At 37.5% G+C, this 18,757-nt stretch overlaps 1 protein-coding gene across 1 annotated transcript in view; it reads right to left on the bottom strand.

Annotated features, from left to right (window-relative positions):
- The window catches only part of COL22A1 (collagen type XXII alpha 1 chain), a 564,322-nt gene that overhangs the window by 290,628 nt on the left and 254,937 nt on the right, over positions 1–18,757 (bottom strand). Inside the window, exon 13 of the mRNA XM_056823025.1 lies at positions 2,041–2,085. Within this exon, the coding sequence (XP_056679003.1) occupies positions 2,041–2,085 (45 nt within the window). The remainder of the gene's footprint in view (positions 1–2,040; positions 2,086–18,757) is intronic.

Raw genomic sequence — 18,757 nt, 5'->3', positions numbered from 1 at the left:
TCAGTGTATAGTAAATTTAGAGCAGGAAGGGACATTAAAGGTAATTTAATCTGTTTGATTTTTTTATAAATGAGGAAGCTGAGGTCCAGAGTGGTTAAGTAGTTAATTGACTTTCCCAAAGTCATACAGGAAGAAAGTAGCATAGTTGTAATACACATGATGCAAGTATAGATTTCTCCCATTCCAAGTCAACTTTAACAGTAAATAAGACTTTAAGATATAGGTAACCAATTGATTTTTTAAGACCTCAGCACATCTCAAAGGAATATAATCAAGGAGGTGAAAGCTATATTTCAGAACTGATCAAAATCTTCTTTATAGTACTCCCATAAAGGGCTACCTACTGCATGTGGATTCTTGTGGAAATTAATTCAGACTAATCAATGGTAGGTCAAAAACTGAAACTTAAATGTTTGGGTCATAAAATTAGAAGACAGGACTCATTGGAAAAGATCCCAATGTTAGAAAGATTGAAGAAGGGAAAAGGAGGGGATAGCAGAAAAGGAGATGGATGGATAGTGTTATGGGAGAAATGAACATGATTTTGGATATGGTTATTGTGGGACATAGTCACTGAGTTAGGAGTCAAGAAGCCCTAGGTTCAAACTGGATCTCAGATACTCATTAGCTGTGTGATCCTGGGCAATTAATGCTACCTCTCTTTGCCTCAACTTCCTCATTTTAAAAATAAAGATATTTCTTGGGGTTGTGGTGAAAATCAAGAGCTTAGCTCAATGCTTAGCACAGAGTAGGCACTATATAAATGCAAGTGATTCTTATTTAGTAACATAACCTGTGTGGACATCAGTTCCCTTACCTGTATGGGGATAAAAACTACATACCTGCACTATCTACATAACAGAATTATTGTAAGGATTTAATGAAATAGGATATGTAAAGAGCAAACTGGGCCAGAAAGCATGCTATAAATATTTAAATCCCATTGAATAAATAAAACGAAAGACAAGGGAAAAAGAGGAAGCTGCACAATGTAGTTGAAAGAACAGTGGATTTGGAATTGATATTATAGCTTTAGGGTAGATAGGATATTAGAGAATATCCAAGTCAATTTACTTCATTTTACATATGAAAAAATTATTCAGGGTCACCGAGATAGTATATTCTCAAGACAGGATATGAACCCAGGTTTTCTTGACTTCCATGTTGGAAGATACACAGGGGTTCAGGTCTTGGTCCCACAACTTAATTACCAGCTGCATCATTTGGTGAAAATCAATTCTTCTCCCTGATGTTTTAGTTCCTTTCTCTATCAAATGAGAGGGTTGGCTAATCTAATGTACCTTCTAGGTTCAATGGAACCTAGATAAGTAATTTCTCTTCTCTAGTCCTTAGTTTCTACATTTATCAAATGGAAATAATTATCCTTGACCTATTTCCCTCACAAGATTTTTTTTGTTTTGAATATCAAATGGAATAATGGATAGAAACATATTGTTTAAAACCGAAATCACTCTACAATATAAATGATCTCTATTCTGCCAGAGCAAACATTTCCTCAGAACACACTGTAATCATGGTGAGTCTAACCAGTTGGTAGTATTGAGGATAAAGGGGCATGAAATCACACATAGTCAGGGAAAATGATGTTTTAGATGCCTGCTGTAGCACTAACAAGCAGTCTATGAAGGAAAAGTAGGACATGGGGCTGTGCATATGGATGATTATGTGTCTGTTGCCTTCAGCTCAACAATTGAAACTCCACTGTCATTTCTATTCAAGCAAAAGCCTCTTTTTTCAAGGTACTGGAGCTAGGTGTGTAGGCTCTGATTCAAATGGATTTGTTCCACACAGAGCAGAAATTGTTATAATGAGAGGTATGCCATTGTAAATACCTTCAAAAGTAATGGGGGAGACATGTTATTAGCAGAAAGGAAAAGGAGAAGCCTTAAGATCTACTTTAAAGGATTGTTGAAAGTGCAAGAGACTTTAGAGTATTGACTGGTAAGAATTGTTACAGGCAGCAGGGACAAATTTATATGACTGGAAAATATATCCATCAGTGCTCTCCAAGGTACTCACTTTATCTCCCTTGAGTCCAGGAATCCCTGGAGGTCCATCTTCCCCCTGTAACAACAATTCCAAAAACATGTGTAAAAAACCAAATACCCAAAGTCAAACATCAGATATTGATCTTTAAGGTGCCAAGAGATTACTTGGCTAATTTGAAGTGGTTTGATAAAAGACAGTTTGGGTAATTCAAGAGAGTAGGTTCTTTTTGCTGCCTATCTTTTCCTTGAGAGACAAAAGAACTGTTGCCTACCAGGTAGCAATGAAGCTATTCTTTCATGACCTGTGGTAGTATAGTGAACACTTGGATTTGGTGTATGAGGATCTAGGTCCAAATATTGATGACCCAAGGTTTTTTTTTTTTCATTTCTCTGTTCCTTAATTTCTTCATCTACAAATGAGAGTGTTGGACTAAAAGTGTCAGATTAAGGAAATTGGCTTATACCCTGTAAACACTAAGAAGTCACTTAATATTTTTAAGCAGGAGAGTAACATAAGAATTGAGAAGTAGGAATAATAACTTAAGTGATGATCTTATTATTTTGGCTAGTAATAATATTGACACAAAAATGTCTGATATTTTAAAAGGGCTTTAATGTTTGAAAACCTTTTATATAAACCATTTCTTTTGATTCTCATATCATCTATAAGTAGGTGTTTTAGAAATTATTATGCTCATTTTACAGATAAGGAAATTGCACAATCTAGAGGGTAAGTGAATTGTCCATAGTCACATATCTAATAAGAATCATAGGATAGTTTGGAGAGGGCAGAGAAAGAAGATGAATTGGATTTAGGGTACAAATTGCTAGTTTTGAAACCTGAGCCTCCACTTTTTCATTTCAAGGCACAGATGGGGACATGAAAAAGAATAATGACTTCAAACTTTAGTTCCAATTCTGCAAAAAAATAATATGATTTGGAGTTGGATGAAATGTTAGAAATAACTTAGTCTAACCATGTAATTTGATCAAGAAACATGTAATTTAAGAAAAAAAGCTATTGAAACATTTTTGCAAATGCACAGAAGAGAACTAAAAGTTCAGAAAGGAACACAGACAAGCCAGACAGCTTTGAAAGTAACATGCTAAATTTAATGCAAACATGCATATATGTATATGAATACATATATGTATATATCAAGCTGTATGTAATAAAGACTGATGACATCACATAATCTTTTTCTGTTCTTTTTGTATATAAAAGCATTTTAAGAGAAGTTGATGAAATAATTATAAGCAAAAAGGAAACAAAACGATCACTTTCTTCAGAAGATGTGATTTAGAGAATCACTGGAGACTCAAATAAAAAATTAATTGAAACAATTAGCAACTGTAGATAAATTGCAGGTTATAAAATAAATTCACATAAATTATCAGTACTTCTTTATATTACCAACAACATACAAAAGAAAGAGAAAAAGAAAAATTCTGTTAAAAATAACTACAGAATACATAAAATATTTGGGAGTTTACCTTCCAAGATACCCATGAGAAATATATGTACACAACTACAAAACAAGTTTTAGGTAAATAAAGCAAAATATAGATAATTGAAGTAATATGAATTGCTTGTGGATAGGTAAAGATAATATAATAAAATTATTTTTCCAGTACTACACCAAACAAAGGTTTATTTTAAAGAGCTATAAAAAGTAATAATGCAACTCATCTGGAGGGAAAATAAGGTCAAGAATCCCAAGGCAAATAATAAAAAAGGGTTAAAGAAAGACATCTAGATGCATCAACAATCAAACCATAAAATAAAGCAATAATTATCAAAACAATTTGGTAATTTTTGAAACAGTAGAAAGGTCAATAGATGGAAGAGATTAGGTATACAATATATTAGAAACAAAGGAGCACAGTAACCAAGAGTTGATAAACTCTAAGACCATAGCTCTGGGGAAAAGAACTGACTATATGACAAAATTTGCTTGAAAAATGGAAAGTAATCTGGCAGAAACTAGGTAGAGACCAATAAATGACACCATATACTAAGATAAGCTCCAAATGGTACAAACTTAAGACACAAATAGTAATGTTGCAAACAGATAAAAGGAACAAAGAAATCATCTTCCAAATAAATCTATGGAAAGCAGAAGAGGTCATGAGCAAAATGGGAACACAGAGGGTCAGAAAAGAAAAAAATATGGGCAATTTAGATAATATAAAATTTAAAAATGCTTTTTTGTACAAGACCAGTGAAGTTAAAAATATAGGGAAGCAGGTAACTGGGGTAGGGAAATAGGTAAGGGAGAAGGGAGATTTGTAGAAAATTTTCTGATAAAGGTATCATTTCTGAGATATATAGGGAACTGATTCAAATTTATTTTTTAAGAGTTTATACATTTACTGTCAAGGATCTAACCCAGTGTCATTTTTGTATTTCAAAATTCAATTTGACCTTTAAAATGATCTAATAATGAGATAGTCTAGTTCTTTAAACCATTTTTGACACATCAGCAAAATGATTGATTATTTATTGTTATCTATAGCAAAAAAACAAAACAACTCATTATCCTATTTTGGGTGTTTACTTAATCTATACATTTCAATAGAAAAAGTCTAAGCGAACCACCACATATTAAATCCAATAAGATTGTCCCACTCTTCTATCTTTCTAATTTCATAATAAGATTGTTAAAATGATGTTTTCTACTGTTGTTTAGTCTTTTCAGCTGTACCTGACTCTTTGTGACCCCATTCAAGGTTTTCTTGGCAAAGATAATAGAATAGTTTGCTATTTCCTCCTCCAGCTCATTTGACAAATGAGGAAACTGAGGCATACAAAGTTAAGTAATTTGCTCAGGGTCGCACAGCTTTCATCCAAATCTCTCTCCTCTTCCTAACTCTCCTATTTTTGGTAAGGATCATAACACCCCTTAAAGTCTGAGGCCAGATTTGAACTAAGGAAACTTAGTCTTCCCAACTGCAGATCTGGCACTCTATACACTATGGCATCTGGCTGTCTTAAGATGATGTCAATCCAGGAGAAAAATGAAACAAAAGTAGACAGAATTAAAATTCAAAAACACACCTTCATTATTGGGCTATTATTGTGAAAATATATAATCAAAGAAAAAATAGCATTCTGCCAGTAAGGAAATGATAAATCTAAAAAAATTGAACTAAGATCATCTAAATGCTTGTCTGCCAATCACCTCAATCCAAGGTGGGGAGGAGGAGTGGAAATCTGCCAAAGACAAGAATTTATTTTTCAACAGGGTCTACTTGACATAGACATGGGACTGAATGACATCCTCTGAAAGTAAGGAATGCCTGACGATTAATATTCATTCTCACAACTGAAGCTTCTCTTACTGAAAGAGGGAGAATGACTCTCTGCCGCTTGCGATTTACATGTACTTTTGGCATTACGAAAATTTCACAAATATAGAAAATTAATTCCTGTAAAGTGAGCAAGGTACCAAACAAGCCTTCTTTTCATCTCCTACCCTCACTTTTACAAAACTTCAAGGGGTCTTTGGAATCATAATATTGCCCCCTAAATGTCCTGAGCCTAGGGACAGTGGGCTCAGTGGATTGAAAGCCAGCCCTAGAGACAGGACATTCTGGGTTTGAATCTAGCCTCAGACATTTCCTAGATATGTAACCCCAAGCAAATCACTTAGCCCCAACCCCTGAGTGCTCTCTACAAGATGGAAGTTAGTGGATTCTGTACACATGATTTAGGGCTTCTGTGAGGAAGGTTCCTGTAATGTTGCTCTCTGTCAAGGTCAGGTTATACAGCTTGGCATGTGCTTTCGTTACTGTTTTTGACAAAACTTCAGAGTTTAGCCATTCAAGTATCCTATGGATATATCTGGACCCTACAGATATCAGTTGTATCCCAGTTTCTTGAAAAACTGTAATCCTAGGATATCATTGTCCCCTCTTCCTGTTTCACCTCCTCTCATCGCCTCTTTATTCCACTACTCTATATCTCAAGTTAGTCAGCTTTCTTTACGCAGAGAAAAATTCTCCCAGAATAAAGAGTCATTACTTGTAGTATTGTTCTCCTCTGGATTATTTCTTTGATGACTACAAGCATCTGCTGAGGCATTCAGGTATTATGCCTATATAGACAGAAGAAATTCCAGTGTGACTGCAAAGTCATGAGCATACTTGGTGAATCTAGCTATTGGATCATAGTTCTTTTTCATATTGACAGAGTCTGAAATTCCAGAGATTTGAGTTTTTCATTTTAAAAAGTGAATGGGTTATATGGTCTCTGAGGTTCCTTTCATTCCCAGGGCTGTGAATTCAAAGTACTGTGTTCGGGTCTCACCTCAGACACTTACTATGTGACTCTGGACAAGTCACTTAAGCTCTCTGTACCTCAGTGGTATCATCTGTCAAATAAGGAGGTTAGTCTCAATGGTCTTCACAGTTACCTTCAGCTCTAAATCTATGGTTCTCCAAGTAGATACACTAATAGAGAGACACTTTCAAAATTGAGCCATAAACACTGATAGAATTTTACACTTGTGTGTAATTATTTTTTTAAAAATATGATTTCTCAGGGGGACAGCTGGGTGGCTCAGTGGATTGAGAGCCAGGCCTAGATACAGAGGTCCTGGGTTCAAATCTGACCTACAACATTTCCTAGCTCTGTGACCCTGGGCAAGTCACTTCAACCCCATTTCCTACCCTTTGCCACTTTTCTGCCTTAGAACCAATACATAGTATTGATGGAAGAATTATTTCTGCTTCATAAGCAGTATTTTATTTATTTTTTAAACCCTTACCTTCCATCTTGGAGTCAATACTGTGTATTGGCTCCAAGGCAGAAGAGTGGTAAGGGCTAGGCAATGGGGTCAAGTGACTTGCCCAAGGTCACACAGCTAGGATTTGGCTGAGGCCAGATTTGAACCTAGGACCTCCCTTTCTAGGCCTGGCTCTCAATCCACTGAGCTACCCAGCTGCCCACTATAAGCAGTATTTTAGAATAAGTAACAGCCCAAGGATCACATGAGGGAATCAGAAAGGTAGCTGAAAGGAAGCCAAGTCTTCCATAATCTGTAGCACAATATGCCACCTAAAAAGTATAATGTCTGAGTACAGATTGTTTTCATTCTCCTTTAGGGGATAATCCTATAGGGGAAAAATAACTATAAACATGTTTCTGTGAAGTGCTGATGCCATAATAAAGATGCCACTTTTGCTGATCCAATAACTGTTTTAAAAAAGCATTGGTGAATGTGTATTTAGCTCCCATGGGTCCAGCTACAATCTGTAAGCAAATAATTCCTAGAATGCTTAGTTCTAGTCTCTTACCTGAGCTCCAGTCCCCCATCACCAATTGAACATCTCCAACGGGTGGTGCAATGAGAATCTCCGATTCAACACGTCCAAAATAGAGTTCATTATTTTTCACCCCAAACTCTCTCCTCTTCCTAATTACCTTATTTCTATGGAAGACAACACCACCCTTTCAATTACCCAAATTTGTAGCCTCAAGTTAACCCTTGACTCTTCCACCTACCATCACCCCTCACATCCAGTTACCAAGCCCTGTCGATTCTAGCTCCATAGTCTAGCTTGCATCCTTAATGAAGGTCCAGCGTTTCAAACTCAACAAGTCCAAATCAGAGTTCGTTATCTTTCATTCCAGTCTCTCTCCTCTTCCAAACTCTCCTATTTCTGTTAAGGATTCCATCACTCCTTAAATTACCCAATTTTGTAGCCTCCGAGTAATTCTTGACTCTTCCCATTCATTGACCCTCAATCTAGTCACTTCCCAAACCTTGTCAGTTACACCTCCCTGGTAGATCTCGCATCCTTGGACTTCTCTCCCTTCTCCCAGCCACTGCTCATATCCATCACCTCTCACCTGGACTACTGACCTGCTTTCCTAATTGGCCTCCCGGCTTCCGATCCATCTTCCACAGAGAGAAAAACTGGCATTTCTAAAGCTCAGGTCTGATCCTGTCACATCCTTGCACCAGAATTAAAAAAAAAATAATAAACTTCTCTATTTGGCATTTAAAACCCAACATGGGTTGACTCCAGCTTTACTTTACAGACTTCTTGCCTATCTGTCTCCTTCTATCCTCTTCATTCCAGTCTGGCTTGCCTGCTGGATCTTTCCTAAAAATGCTATTCTACCTCCTATCTCTGGGCTGACTTTTCCTCCCAACTGGCAATCACTCCCTCCCTACTGACCTTTACCTCAGAGAATCCCCAGCTTCCTTCAAAGCTGAGCTCAAAGAAGCCCATCTTGGTCCCTAAACCCCGTATTCCCTGCTCCTCCGTCTTCTAGGGCTCTCCATTCAGAAATGGTTTTACATGTATTTTGTACATGGGGTGTTCCAAGAGTTTTAGTTCAGTACTAAGACTTTTGAGCCATGAAATTTGTTGTTGTTGAGTTATTTTAGGTTCGTCTAACTCTTTATGAACCCATTGGGTTTGTTTGTTTTTTTTTTTTGGCTGCAGTGGTTTATCCTTTCCTTCTCCAGCTCATTTTACAGATGAGTAAACTGAGGCAAACAGGGTTTAAGTGACTTGCCATGAGTTAGTATCCGAGTCCAGATTTGAACTCATGAAGATATGTCTTCCTGACTCTAGGCCTAATACTTTATCCACAATGCCACCTTGTTGTTGCCTGAGATGCGGGATGCTTTGAATAATTTCCTATGAACCAAATAGTTCTCCATAAGCTCCTTGAAGTTCAGGATTATACTATTTTGACCTTTATATCATAGCACCTAGCACAATGCCTGCATAGAGCAGACCTCCTGTCAACAAAACCATCAGTCAGTCAAGGAACATTTATTACCTGCCTATAATATGCCAGGAACTGTATGAAGCATTGAATGTTGGATTTGATAAATGAAGGAATAATTTGGTTTTAATGGGAAAACCTCGGACTTGGCATTGGGAAGAGGTAAACTACCTTCGTTGTGTGACCCTGAACAAGTCACTGGATCCTAATACACTTACGTTCTGTGTGTGTCAAATACGCAGCTGCATGGCAGAGTGAAAAGAGGGCTGGACCTTGAGTCAAGAAAAAACAAGTTCAAATCCAGTCTCTGACACTTAACTATCTGTAGGACCTCAGGCAAGGCACTTCCCCTTGTCAACCTGAGTTTTCTAATCTCTAAATTGAAGATAGTAATAGCACTTCTACCCAGGGTTGGTGTAGGGTCCAAATGAAGTATTTGCAAAGTACTTGGCAAACCTTAAAACATTACATATATGTTAGGTATTATTTTTTTTCTTTTTTTAAATCCTTACCTTGCATCTTGGTACTGTGTATTGGCTCCAAGGCAGAATAAGGGGTAGGAATTGGGGATTAAGTGACTTGCCCAGGATCACACAGCTATGAAGTGTCTGAGGCCAGATTTGAACCTAGGACCTCCCATCTCTGGACCTGACTCAATTCATTGAGCTACCCAGCTGCCCTCTACATATTATTTTTCTTATTATTAGTAACAATTCTGTTACTAACAGTACTTGTATTATTACTACTAGCCATGTGACCCTGGGAAAATCTCAACTTCTGTGCACCTCAATTTCTTTAATGTAAAATAAGGAATATTACAGTATCTACCTCAGAGAGTTATTATGAGAATAAAATGAAAGAATATTTGTAAAGCACGTAGCAGAGTGCTTGGCACACAGTAGATTCTATGAAAATACTTGTTCTTTTCCTCTTTTCCCTAAATTTTTACTATTATTACCATTATTATTATTATTATTATTATATTAATCATTTTATAACTTCCTAAAGCTGAATAGAAGAATTATTTTTGTTTTACTATCAGTTTCTTCAGTATTTACTCCATTTTTCTAATATACTTCAGAAAAGTAACATATCTCAATTTCCTGCTGCAGATTGACTCTGTAGGGTTTGAAAATTTTCCATCCTCCACAGCAACAAGACTGCAATTCTCAGATGCTTAGAATGCAAAGGCCTTGAGCCGGAGAATTGGAAGGAGGTAGAAGGAGCTAGACTCAAAGAAAGGACCAAGTAGAAATCAATCGGGGGCATTTGCAGATTTTGAGAATTAAGGGCCTTTTTAGGAAGAGTTTTATAAACTAGGAAAATTTTACCAATGACCAGGTGGTTATCCCATGGTCTTGCAACTGAGGAAAATTAATCTGACCCACACCTGGGTTGACTTTACTTTATCAATAGTTATGATAGTATTATTTTGTCTACATTACAATTTAATTCAATAAAATTCTATTCACTGTTTTAAAAACATTTATCAATAAAAAAAAACAGTTTACCAGTTTTTTGGAGAGATGCAAAGATTAAATGAAACACTACCCCTCGTCTTCAAAACTATGCCCAAGTCACCTTTTGCAAATTCTCTCCAAATCCATCTTTCATCTAGTGCTTTCCTTCTGCTTTCTCTCCTATTTACCCTATTTGTAACCTGCAAGTACATAATTGCATGTTATCTTCCCTCATCAAAATGTAAGCTCCCTGATGGCAGAGACAATGATTTGTGGGGGGTGGGGTTTGCCTTTGTATCTTCAGCACTCTGCACAGGGTCCAGAACACAATATTTACTAAAAGCTTGTCAACTGACTGCTTAGTCTCATTCCACAGAGTATATAGACTAGATCCAGGATATGAGTTATACAGAAATGCCTATAACAAAAATATTTGTAAAAGAGGAAAAATAAAGTGTTAGCTAAAGTTCAAGAGAGAAAGGCCATTAATTTGGGGAGGATCTCTACAACTACATTCTTGAACACATACAAATGAAGAGCTAAAAGGGAACTTAACAATTATGATTATCTTGACCTCATCACTGTAACAACTCTTATCAGCAATATGAGTATCTAAGACCACTTCAAGAGACTCATGAGACAAAATAGCTATCCACCGAGAACTTCCGGTTAAGATGGCGGCTTAGAGAAAGCTGAAGTTCAGATCTCCGGAAAACCCTTCCCGACCGATCTCAAACTAGAAGCTCCTAAGGCGCCGAAATTCAAAACGATCAACAGCACAGACCCTGGGAACCCTCCTCCTGGACCTGGACCCGGTTCAAAAGGTACGGCTCCCCTTAAAAGCCAGAACCCGAGATCCCTCGGACCTCAGGGGTAGGAGCGCAGAGTCCAAGGCTCCCGGAAGCGGCAGCCGCGCCGGGCTCAGAGAGCAGGGTCTGAGGAACAACAACCCTCAGGGTCTTCTACCCAAGTCCCAGTCCGGGTGAAAGTTACTGCCTGGGGCTTCCGCTGCAGAGAGCTGGTGGGTCCGGGTGAAAGTTACTGCCTGGGGCCTCCGCTGCAGAGAGCTGGTCAAAACAACAGCAACCCCCAGGGCGGGCAAGACAGCCTCACCGGCTGGATCCTGCTATCCAAGTCTCAGTGAAAGTCTGTGCTCTCGGAGCTTGGGGAAGCGGCAGCCCATCCCCCCCGCAGGCCAACGAAACAGCCTCACGGCCAGCGATTCTGAAGGCAACTTCCGGAAATCGAGCCAGGGGGAGAGTGTGGCCTCGTGGTCAGACCCTTCCATTCCAGTTCCAGTGAGGCATATTCAGTTTAACCCAGGGAACGCTCATAGAACCAACATCTGCCCAGGACTAAAGCCTCAACACCAGACAAAGACAAGAAAAGCCAATCCTCCACGTTCAGAGATGACAAACTCCACAGAAGCACAGAAGCCCCAAAATACCAAGAAAAATAAGAAGAAAGGGGCGACTCTGGACACATTCTATGGAGCCAAAATACAAAATACAGAGCAGATAGAAGAAGATATACAAGAAAATTCTCCAAAATCTTCCAAAGGAAATAGAAACTCTCCACAAACCCATGAAGAATTTGAATCAGACAGGACCAAAAAGATGGAAGCCCTCTGGGAGGAAAAGTGGGAAATGATGCAAAAGAAATTCATGCATCTACAAAACCAGTTTGACCAAACTGTAAAAGAAAACCAGGCTTTAAAGCAAGAACTAATAAAGCAAAGCCAAAACACCAAGAAATTAGAAGAGAACATAAAATATCTCACCGACAAGGTGATAGATCTGGAAAACAGGGGGAGAAGAGAAAATTTAAGAATAATTGGACTCCCAGAAAAGCCAGAAATAAACACCAAACTGGACATGGTGATACAAGATATAATCAAAGAAAATTGCCCAGAGATTCTAGAACAAGGGGGCAATACATCCACTGACAGAGCTCACAGGACACCTTCTACACTAAACCCCCAAAAGACAACTCCCAGGAATGTAATTGCCAAATTCCAAAGCTATCAAACAAAAGAAAAAATCCTACAGGAAGCCAGAAAAAGACAATTTAGATATAAAGGAATGCCAATCAGGGTCACCCAAGACCTTGCAAGTTCTACGCTGAATGATCGTAAGGCATGGAACATGATCTTCAGAAAGGCAAGAGAGCTGGGTCTCCAACCAAGAATCAGCTACCCAGCAAAACTGACTATATACTTCCAAGGGAAAGTATGGGCATTCAACAAAATAGAAGACTTCCAACTTTTTGCAAAGAAAAGACCAGAGCTCTGTGGAAAGTTTGATACCGAAAATCAAAGAGCAAGGAATACCTGAAAAGGTAAATATTAAGGAAAGGGGAAAAATGTTATCTTCTTTTACTCAAACTCTCTTCTATAAGGACTACATTTATATCAACCTATGTATACTAATATGTGGGGAAAATGTAATGTATAAATAGGGGGTAAAGAAAGACCAAATAGAATAATGGTTCTCACACAAAGATTCACAGGGGAAGGGGAGGGGAAGAAAACTCCTATAAGAAGGAGAGGAAGAGAGGGGGGGGGGGGTTTACTTAAACCTCAATCTCAGGGAAATCAACTCTGAGAGGGAAAAACATCCAGATCCATTGGGATCTTGAATTCTATCTTACCCAACAAGGGTAAGGAGAAGGGAAAACCAAGGGGGGGAGGGGGAGAGGGAGAACAAAAAGGGAGGGAAAGAGAGGGGGGAGGGGGAGGGAACAAAAAGGGAGGGACTAAAAAGGGAAACATCAAGGGAGGGGACAAGGGGGACTGATTCAAAGTAAATCACTGGACTAAAAGGTAGAGCCGAAGAAGAAAAGGTTAGAATTAGGGAAGGCAATCAAAATGCCAGGGAGTCCACAAATGACAATCATAACTTTGAACGTGAATGGGATGAACTCACCCATAAAACGTAGACGAATAGCTGAATGGATTAGAATCCAAAACCCTACCATATGTTGTCTTCAAGAAACACACATGAGGCGGGTTGACACCCACAAGGTCAGAATTAAAGGATGGAGTAAGACCTTCTGGGCCTCAACTGATAGAAAGAAGGCAGGAGTGGTAATCATGATATCTGATAAAGCCAATGCAAAAATAGACCTGATCAAAAGGGATAGGGAAGGTAATTATATTTTGTTAAAAGGGACTCTAGACAATGAGGAAATATCATTAATCAACATGTATGCACCAAATAATATAGCACCCAAATTTCTAATGGAGAAACTAGGAGAATTGAAGGAAGAAATAGACAATAAAACCATACTAGTGGGAGACTTAAACCAACCATTATCAAATTTAGATAAATCAAATCAAAAAATAAAAAAGAAAGAGGTAAAAGAAGTGAATGAAATCTTAGAAAAATTAGAATTAATAGACATATGGAGAAAAATAAATAGGGATAAAAAGGAATACACCTTCTTCTCAGCACCACATGGCACATTCACAAAAATTGACCATACATTAGGTCACAGAAACATAGCACACAAATGCAAAAAAGCAGAAATAATGAATGCAGCCTTCTCAGATCACAAGGCAATAAAAATAATGATTAGTAATGGTACATGGAAAACCAAATCTAAAACCAATTGGAAATTAAACAATATGATACTCCAAAACCGTTTAGCTAAAGAAGAAATCATAGAAACAATTAATAATTTCATCAAGGAAAATGACAATGGCGAAACATCCTTTCAAACCTTTTGGGATGCAGCCAAAGCGGTAATCAGAGGCAAATTCATATCCCTGAAAGCTCATATTAACAAACAAGGGAGAGCAGAGATCAATCAATTGGAAATGCAATTGAAAAAACTCGAAAGCGATCAAATTAAAAACCCCCAGCAGAAAACCAAATTAGAAATCCTAAAAATTAAGGGAGAAATTAATAAAATCGAAAGTGATAGAACTATTGATTTAATAAATAAGACAAGAAGCTGGTACTTTGAAAAAACAAACAAAATAGACAAAGTACTGGTCAATCTAATTAAAAAAAGGAAGGAAGAAAAGCAAATTCACAGCATTAAAGATGAAAAGGGGGACAGCACCTCCAATGAGGAGGAAATTAAGGCAATCATTAGAAATTACTTTGCCCAATTATATGGCAATAAATACACCAATTTAGGAGAAATGGATGAATATATACAAAAATACAAACTGCCTAGACTAACAGAAGAGGAAATAGAATTCTTAAATAATCCCATATCAGAAATTGAAATCCATCAAGCCATCAAAGAACTTCCTAAGAAAAAATCCCCAGGGCCTGATGGATTCACCTGTGAATTCTATCAAACATTCAGAGAACAGTTAATCCCAATACTATACAAACTATTTGACATAATAAGCAAAGAGGGAGTTCTACCAAACTCCTTTTACGACACAAACATGGTACTGATTCCAAAACCAGGCAGGTCAAAAACAGAGAAAGAAAACTATAGACCAATCTCCCTAATGAATATAGATGCAAAAATTTTAAATAGGATACTAGCAAAAAGACTCCAGCAAGTGATCAGAAGGATCATTCACCATGATCAAGTAGGATTCATACCAGGGATGCAGGGCTGGTTCAACATTAGGAAAACCATCCACATAATTGACCACATCAACAAGCAAACTAGCAAGAACCACATGATTATCTCAATAGATGCAGAAAAAGCCTTTGATAAAATACAACACCCATTCCTATTAAAAACACTAGAAAGCATAGGAATAGAAGGGTCATTCCTAAAAATAATAAACAGTATATATCTAAAACCAACAGCTAATATCATCTGCAATGGGGATAAACTAGATGCATTCCCAATAAGATCAGGAGTGAAACAAGGATGCCCATTATCACCTCTACTATTTGACATTGTACTAGAAACACTAGCAGTAGCAATTAGAGAAGATAAAGAAATTGAAGGCATCAGAATAGGCAAGGAGGAGACCAAGTTATCACTCTTTGCGGATGACATGATGGTCTACTTAAAGAATCCTAGAGATTCAACCAAAAAGCTAATTGAAATAATCAACAACTTTAGCAAAGTTGCAGGATACAAAATAAACCCACATAAATCATCAGCTTTTCTATATATCTCCAACACAGCTCAGCAGCAAGAACTAGAAAGAGAAATCCCATTCAAAATCACCTTAGACAAAATAAAATACCTAGGAATCTATCTCCCAAGACAAACACAGGAACTATATGAACACAACTACAAAACACTCGCCACACAACTAAAACTAGACTTGAACAATTGGAAAAACATTAACTGCTCATGGATAGGACGAGCAAATATAATAAAAATGACCATCCTACCCAAACTTATTTATCTATTTAGTGCCATACCCATTGAACTACCAAAATACTTCTTCACTGATTTAGAAAAAGCCATAACAAAGTTCATTTGGAAGAACAAAAGATCAAGGATATCCAGGGAAATAATGAAAAAAAACACATATGATGGGGGCCTTGCAGTCCCAGACCTCAAACTATATTACAAAGCAGCAGTCATCAAAACAATTTGGTACTGGCTAAGAAACAGAAAGGAAGATCAGTGGAATAGACTGGGGGAAAACGACCTCAGCAAGACAGTATACGATAAACCCAAAGATCCCAGCTTTTGGGACAAAAATCCACTATTCGATAAAAACTGCTGGGAAAATTGGAAGACAGTGTGGGAGAGACTAGGAATAGATCAACACCTCACACCCTACACCAAGATAAATTCAAAATGGGTGAGTGACTTAAACATAAAGAAGGAAACCATAAGTAAATTGGGTAAACACAGAATAGTATACATGTCAGACCTTTGGGAGGGGAAAGGCTTTAAAACCAAGCAAGATGTAGAAAGAATCACAAAATGTAAAATAAATAATTTTGACTACATCAAACTAAAAAGCTTTTGTACAAACAAAACCAATATAACTAAAATCAGAAGGGAAACAACAAATTGGGAAAAAATCTTCATAGAAACCTCTGACAAAGGTTTAATTACTCATATTTATAATGAGCTAAATCAATTGTACAAAAAATCAAGCCATTCTCCAATTGATAAATGGGCAAGGGAAATGGATAGGCAGTTCTCAGATAAAGAAATCAAAACTATTAACAAGCACATGAAGAAGTGTTCTACATCTCTTATAATCAGAGAGATGCAAATCAAAACAACTCTGAGGTATCACCTCACACCTAGCAGGTTGGCTAACATAACAGCAAAGGAAAGTAATGAATGCTGGAGGGGATGTGGCAAAGTAGGGACATTAATTCATTGCTGGTGGAGTTGTGAACTGATCCAACCATTCTGGAGGGCAATTTGGAACTATGCCCAAAGGGCGACAAAAGAATATCTACCCTTTGACCCAGCCATAGCACTGCTGGGTCTGTACCCCAAAGAGATAATGGACACAAAGACTTGTACAAAAATATTCATAGCTGCGCTCTTTGTGGTGGCCCAAAACTGGAAAACGAGGGGATGCCCATCAATTGGGGAATGGCTGAACAAACTGTGGTATATGTTGGTGATGGAATACTATTGTGCTCAAAGGAATAATAAAGTGGAGAAGTTCCATGGAGACTGGAACAACCTCCAGGAAGTGATGCAGAGCGAGAGGAGCAGAACCAGGAGAACATTGTACACAGAGACTAATACACTGTGGTATCATCGAACGTAATGGACTTCTCCATTAGTGGCGGTGTAATGTCCCTGAACAACTTTCAGGGATCCAGGAGAAAAAAAAACACCATTCATAAGCAAAGGATAAACTATGGGAGTGGAAACACCGAGGAAAAGCAACTGCCTGAATACAGAGGTTGAGGGGACATGACAGAGGATAGACTTTAAATGAACACTCTAATGCAAATACTATCAACAAAGCAATGGGTTCAAATCAAGAAAACATCTAATGCCCAGTGGACTTACGTGTCGGCTATGGGGGGTGGGGGGGAGGAAAAGAAAATGATCTATGTCTTTAACGAATAATGCTTGGAAATGATCAAATAAAATATATTTAAAAAAAAAAAAAAGAAAAAAAAATAGCTATCCACCATGATAGGAGGAATTGAGGGAATCTGAATGTAGATTGAAGCCTACCATTTTCCACTTTATCTCCTTTCATGAATTCCTTCTCTTATGTGTATAATAAATATTGTCTTTCACAATGTGATGAACATGAAAACATGTATTGCATGATAACACATGTATAATCTGCCATCTTATTCCCTGCCATCCTCAGGAGGATAGAAGAGAGGGAGAGATGGAGAGAACATGGATGACAAAATATCAGAAAATAATTATCAAAATTTATATCCATGTGTAAAAAAACTAAATTAAATTTTTAAAAAGAGATTACCTTGACCAATCTTTCATTTTGCAGTTCAGGAAACTGAAGCCAAGAGGGGTAAAAGGGCATAGGAAAGCAAATTGGAATTGGACTCAAAGGACCTCAAGATGAACAATCTCTTTTGTCTCTTTCTAGCTGTTTCACCTTGGGAAAATCGCTTCATCTCTTTAGTTTCTCCCTCTATAAAATGAAGATAATATTTTTACTTTGTGTACTATTGGATCATTGTGAGAAAAACTTTTTGTAAATCTTAAAGCCCAATGAAAATAGTTATAATGTGATGAAAAATGGCTGGAAGGAAGGAAGAAATTATTAAGCACCATCTAAGAGCCAGGCACTCTGCTAATTGTTTTACAAATGTTAAATGTTTTGCAAATATTATCTTATCTGATCCTCACAACCACCCTGGGATGTAGATGCTACTAATTTCTCCATTTTACAGTTGAATAATTTGAGGTAGACAGAAGTCAAATCAAAGTGTCTAAGGCAATATTTTAACTCAGATCTTTCTCACTCCAGCCAAGTGATCTCCACAAAGCTGGAATTTCAACCTATGTTTTTTGACTCCAAGTCTAGGCATCTTTCTAATATATGGCATAGTTCCAATTCTGCTTCAAAATGTTTGAGAACTCCTAGGGCTACATTATTTCCCAGATCCCTTCTAGCTCTAAGTCTTATATACTTAAAATTTCCACTTATGGGGGATTCACTGCCATTGTCCATCATCTCTCATTGGCAGCTAGTTGTCATTCATATTATAAATACCACTCATCTACCTAGTCAGCCTTCTCTAGATTGTTTCCAGCAGGCCAATGAACCACCTAAACTATAGCAGATAAAACTAGACCTAGTATTCTAGAAGGCAAAAGACAGACAACTATCATTTCCCTTGTTCTTGACCCTGAGCTTTTAAAATGCAGACCAATTGAGGAATCCAGAACTTTTCATTTATTGTTAATAAACTAAACTCCTTGTTCTAGACTGGTAAAATCAATTTAGATTTTACTTCTGTCATATAATATATGAGAGAACCCTCCCAGCTTTGTGTCATCCACAAATCTGATGAGTAGACCATGTATGCTTTCATCTAAGTTTTTGATAAAAATTGTCATCCAGTACAGGGTCAAGGACAGATTCCCTGGGTTCCTGCCTCAGGGTCGTTCCCCAATTTGACATTAATTCATTAATAATTATTCCATCC

This window comes from Monodelphis domestica, chromosome 3 (assembly GCF_027887165.1).
Source record: "Monodelphis domestica isolate mMonDom1 chromosome 3, mMonDom1.pri, whole genome shotgun sequence".
In the NCBI taxonomy this organism is placed as follows: Eukaryota; Metazoa; Chordata; class Mammalia; order Didelphimorphia; family Didelphidae; genus Monodelphis; species Monodelphis domestica.
Note: the sequence above shows the minus strand (reverse complement) of the source record. Positions and strands in the feature narration are given on the sequence as shown.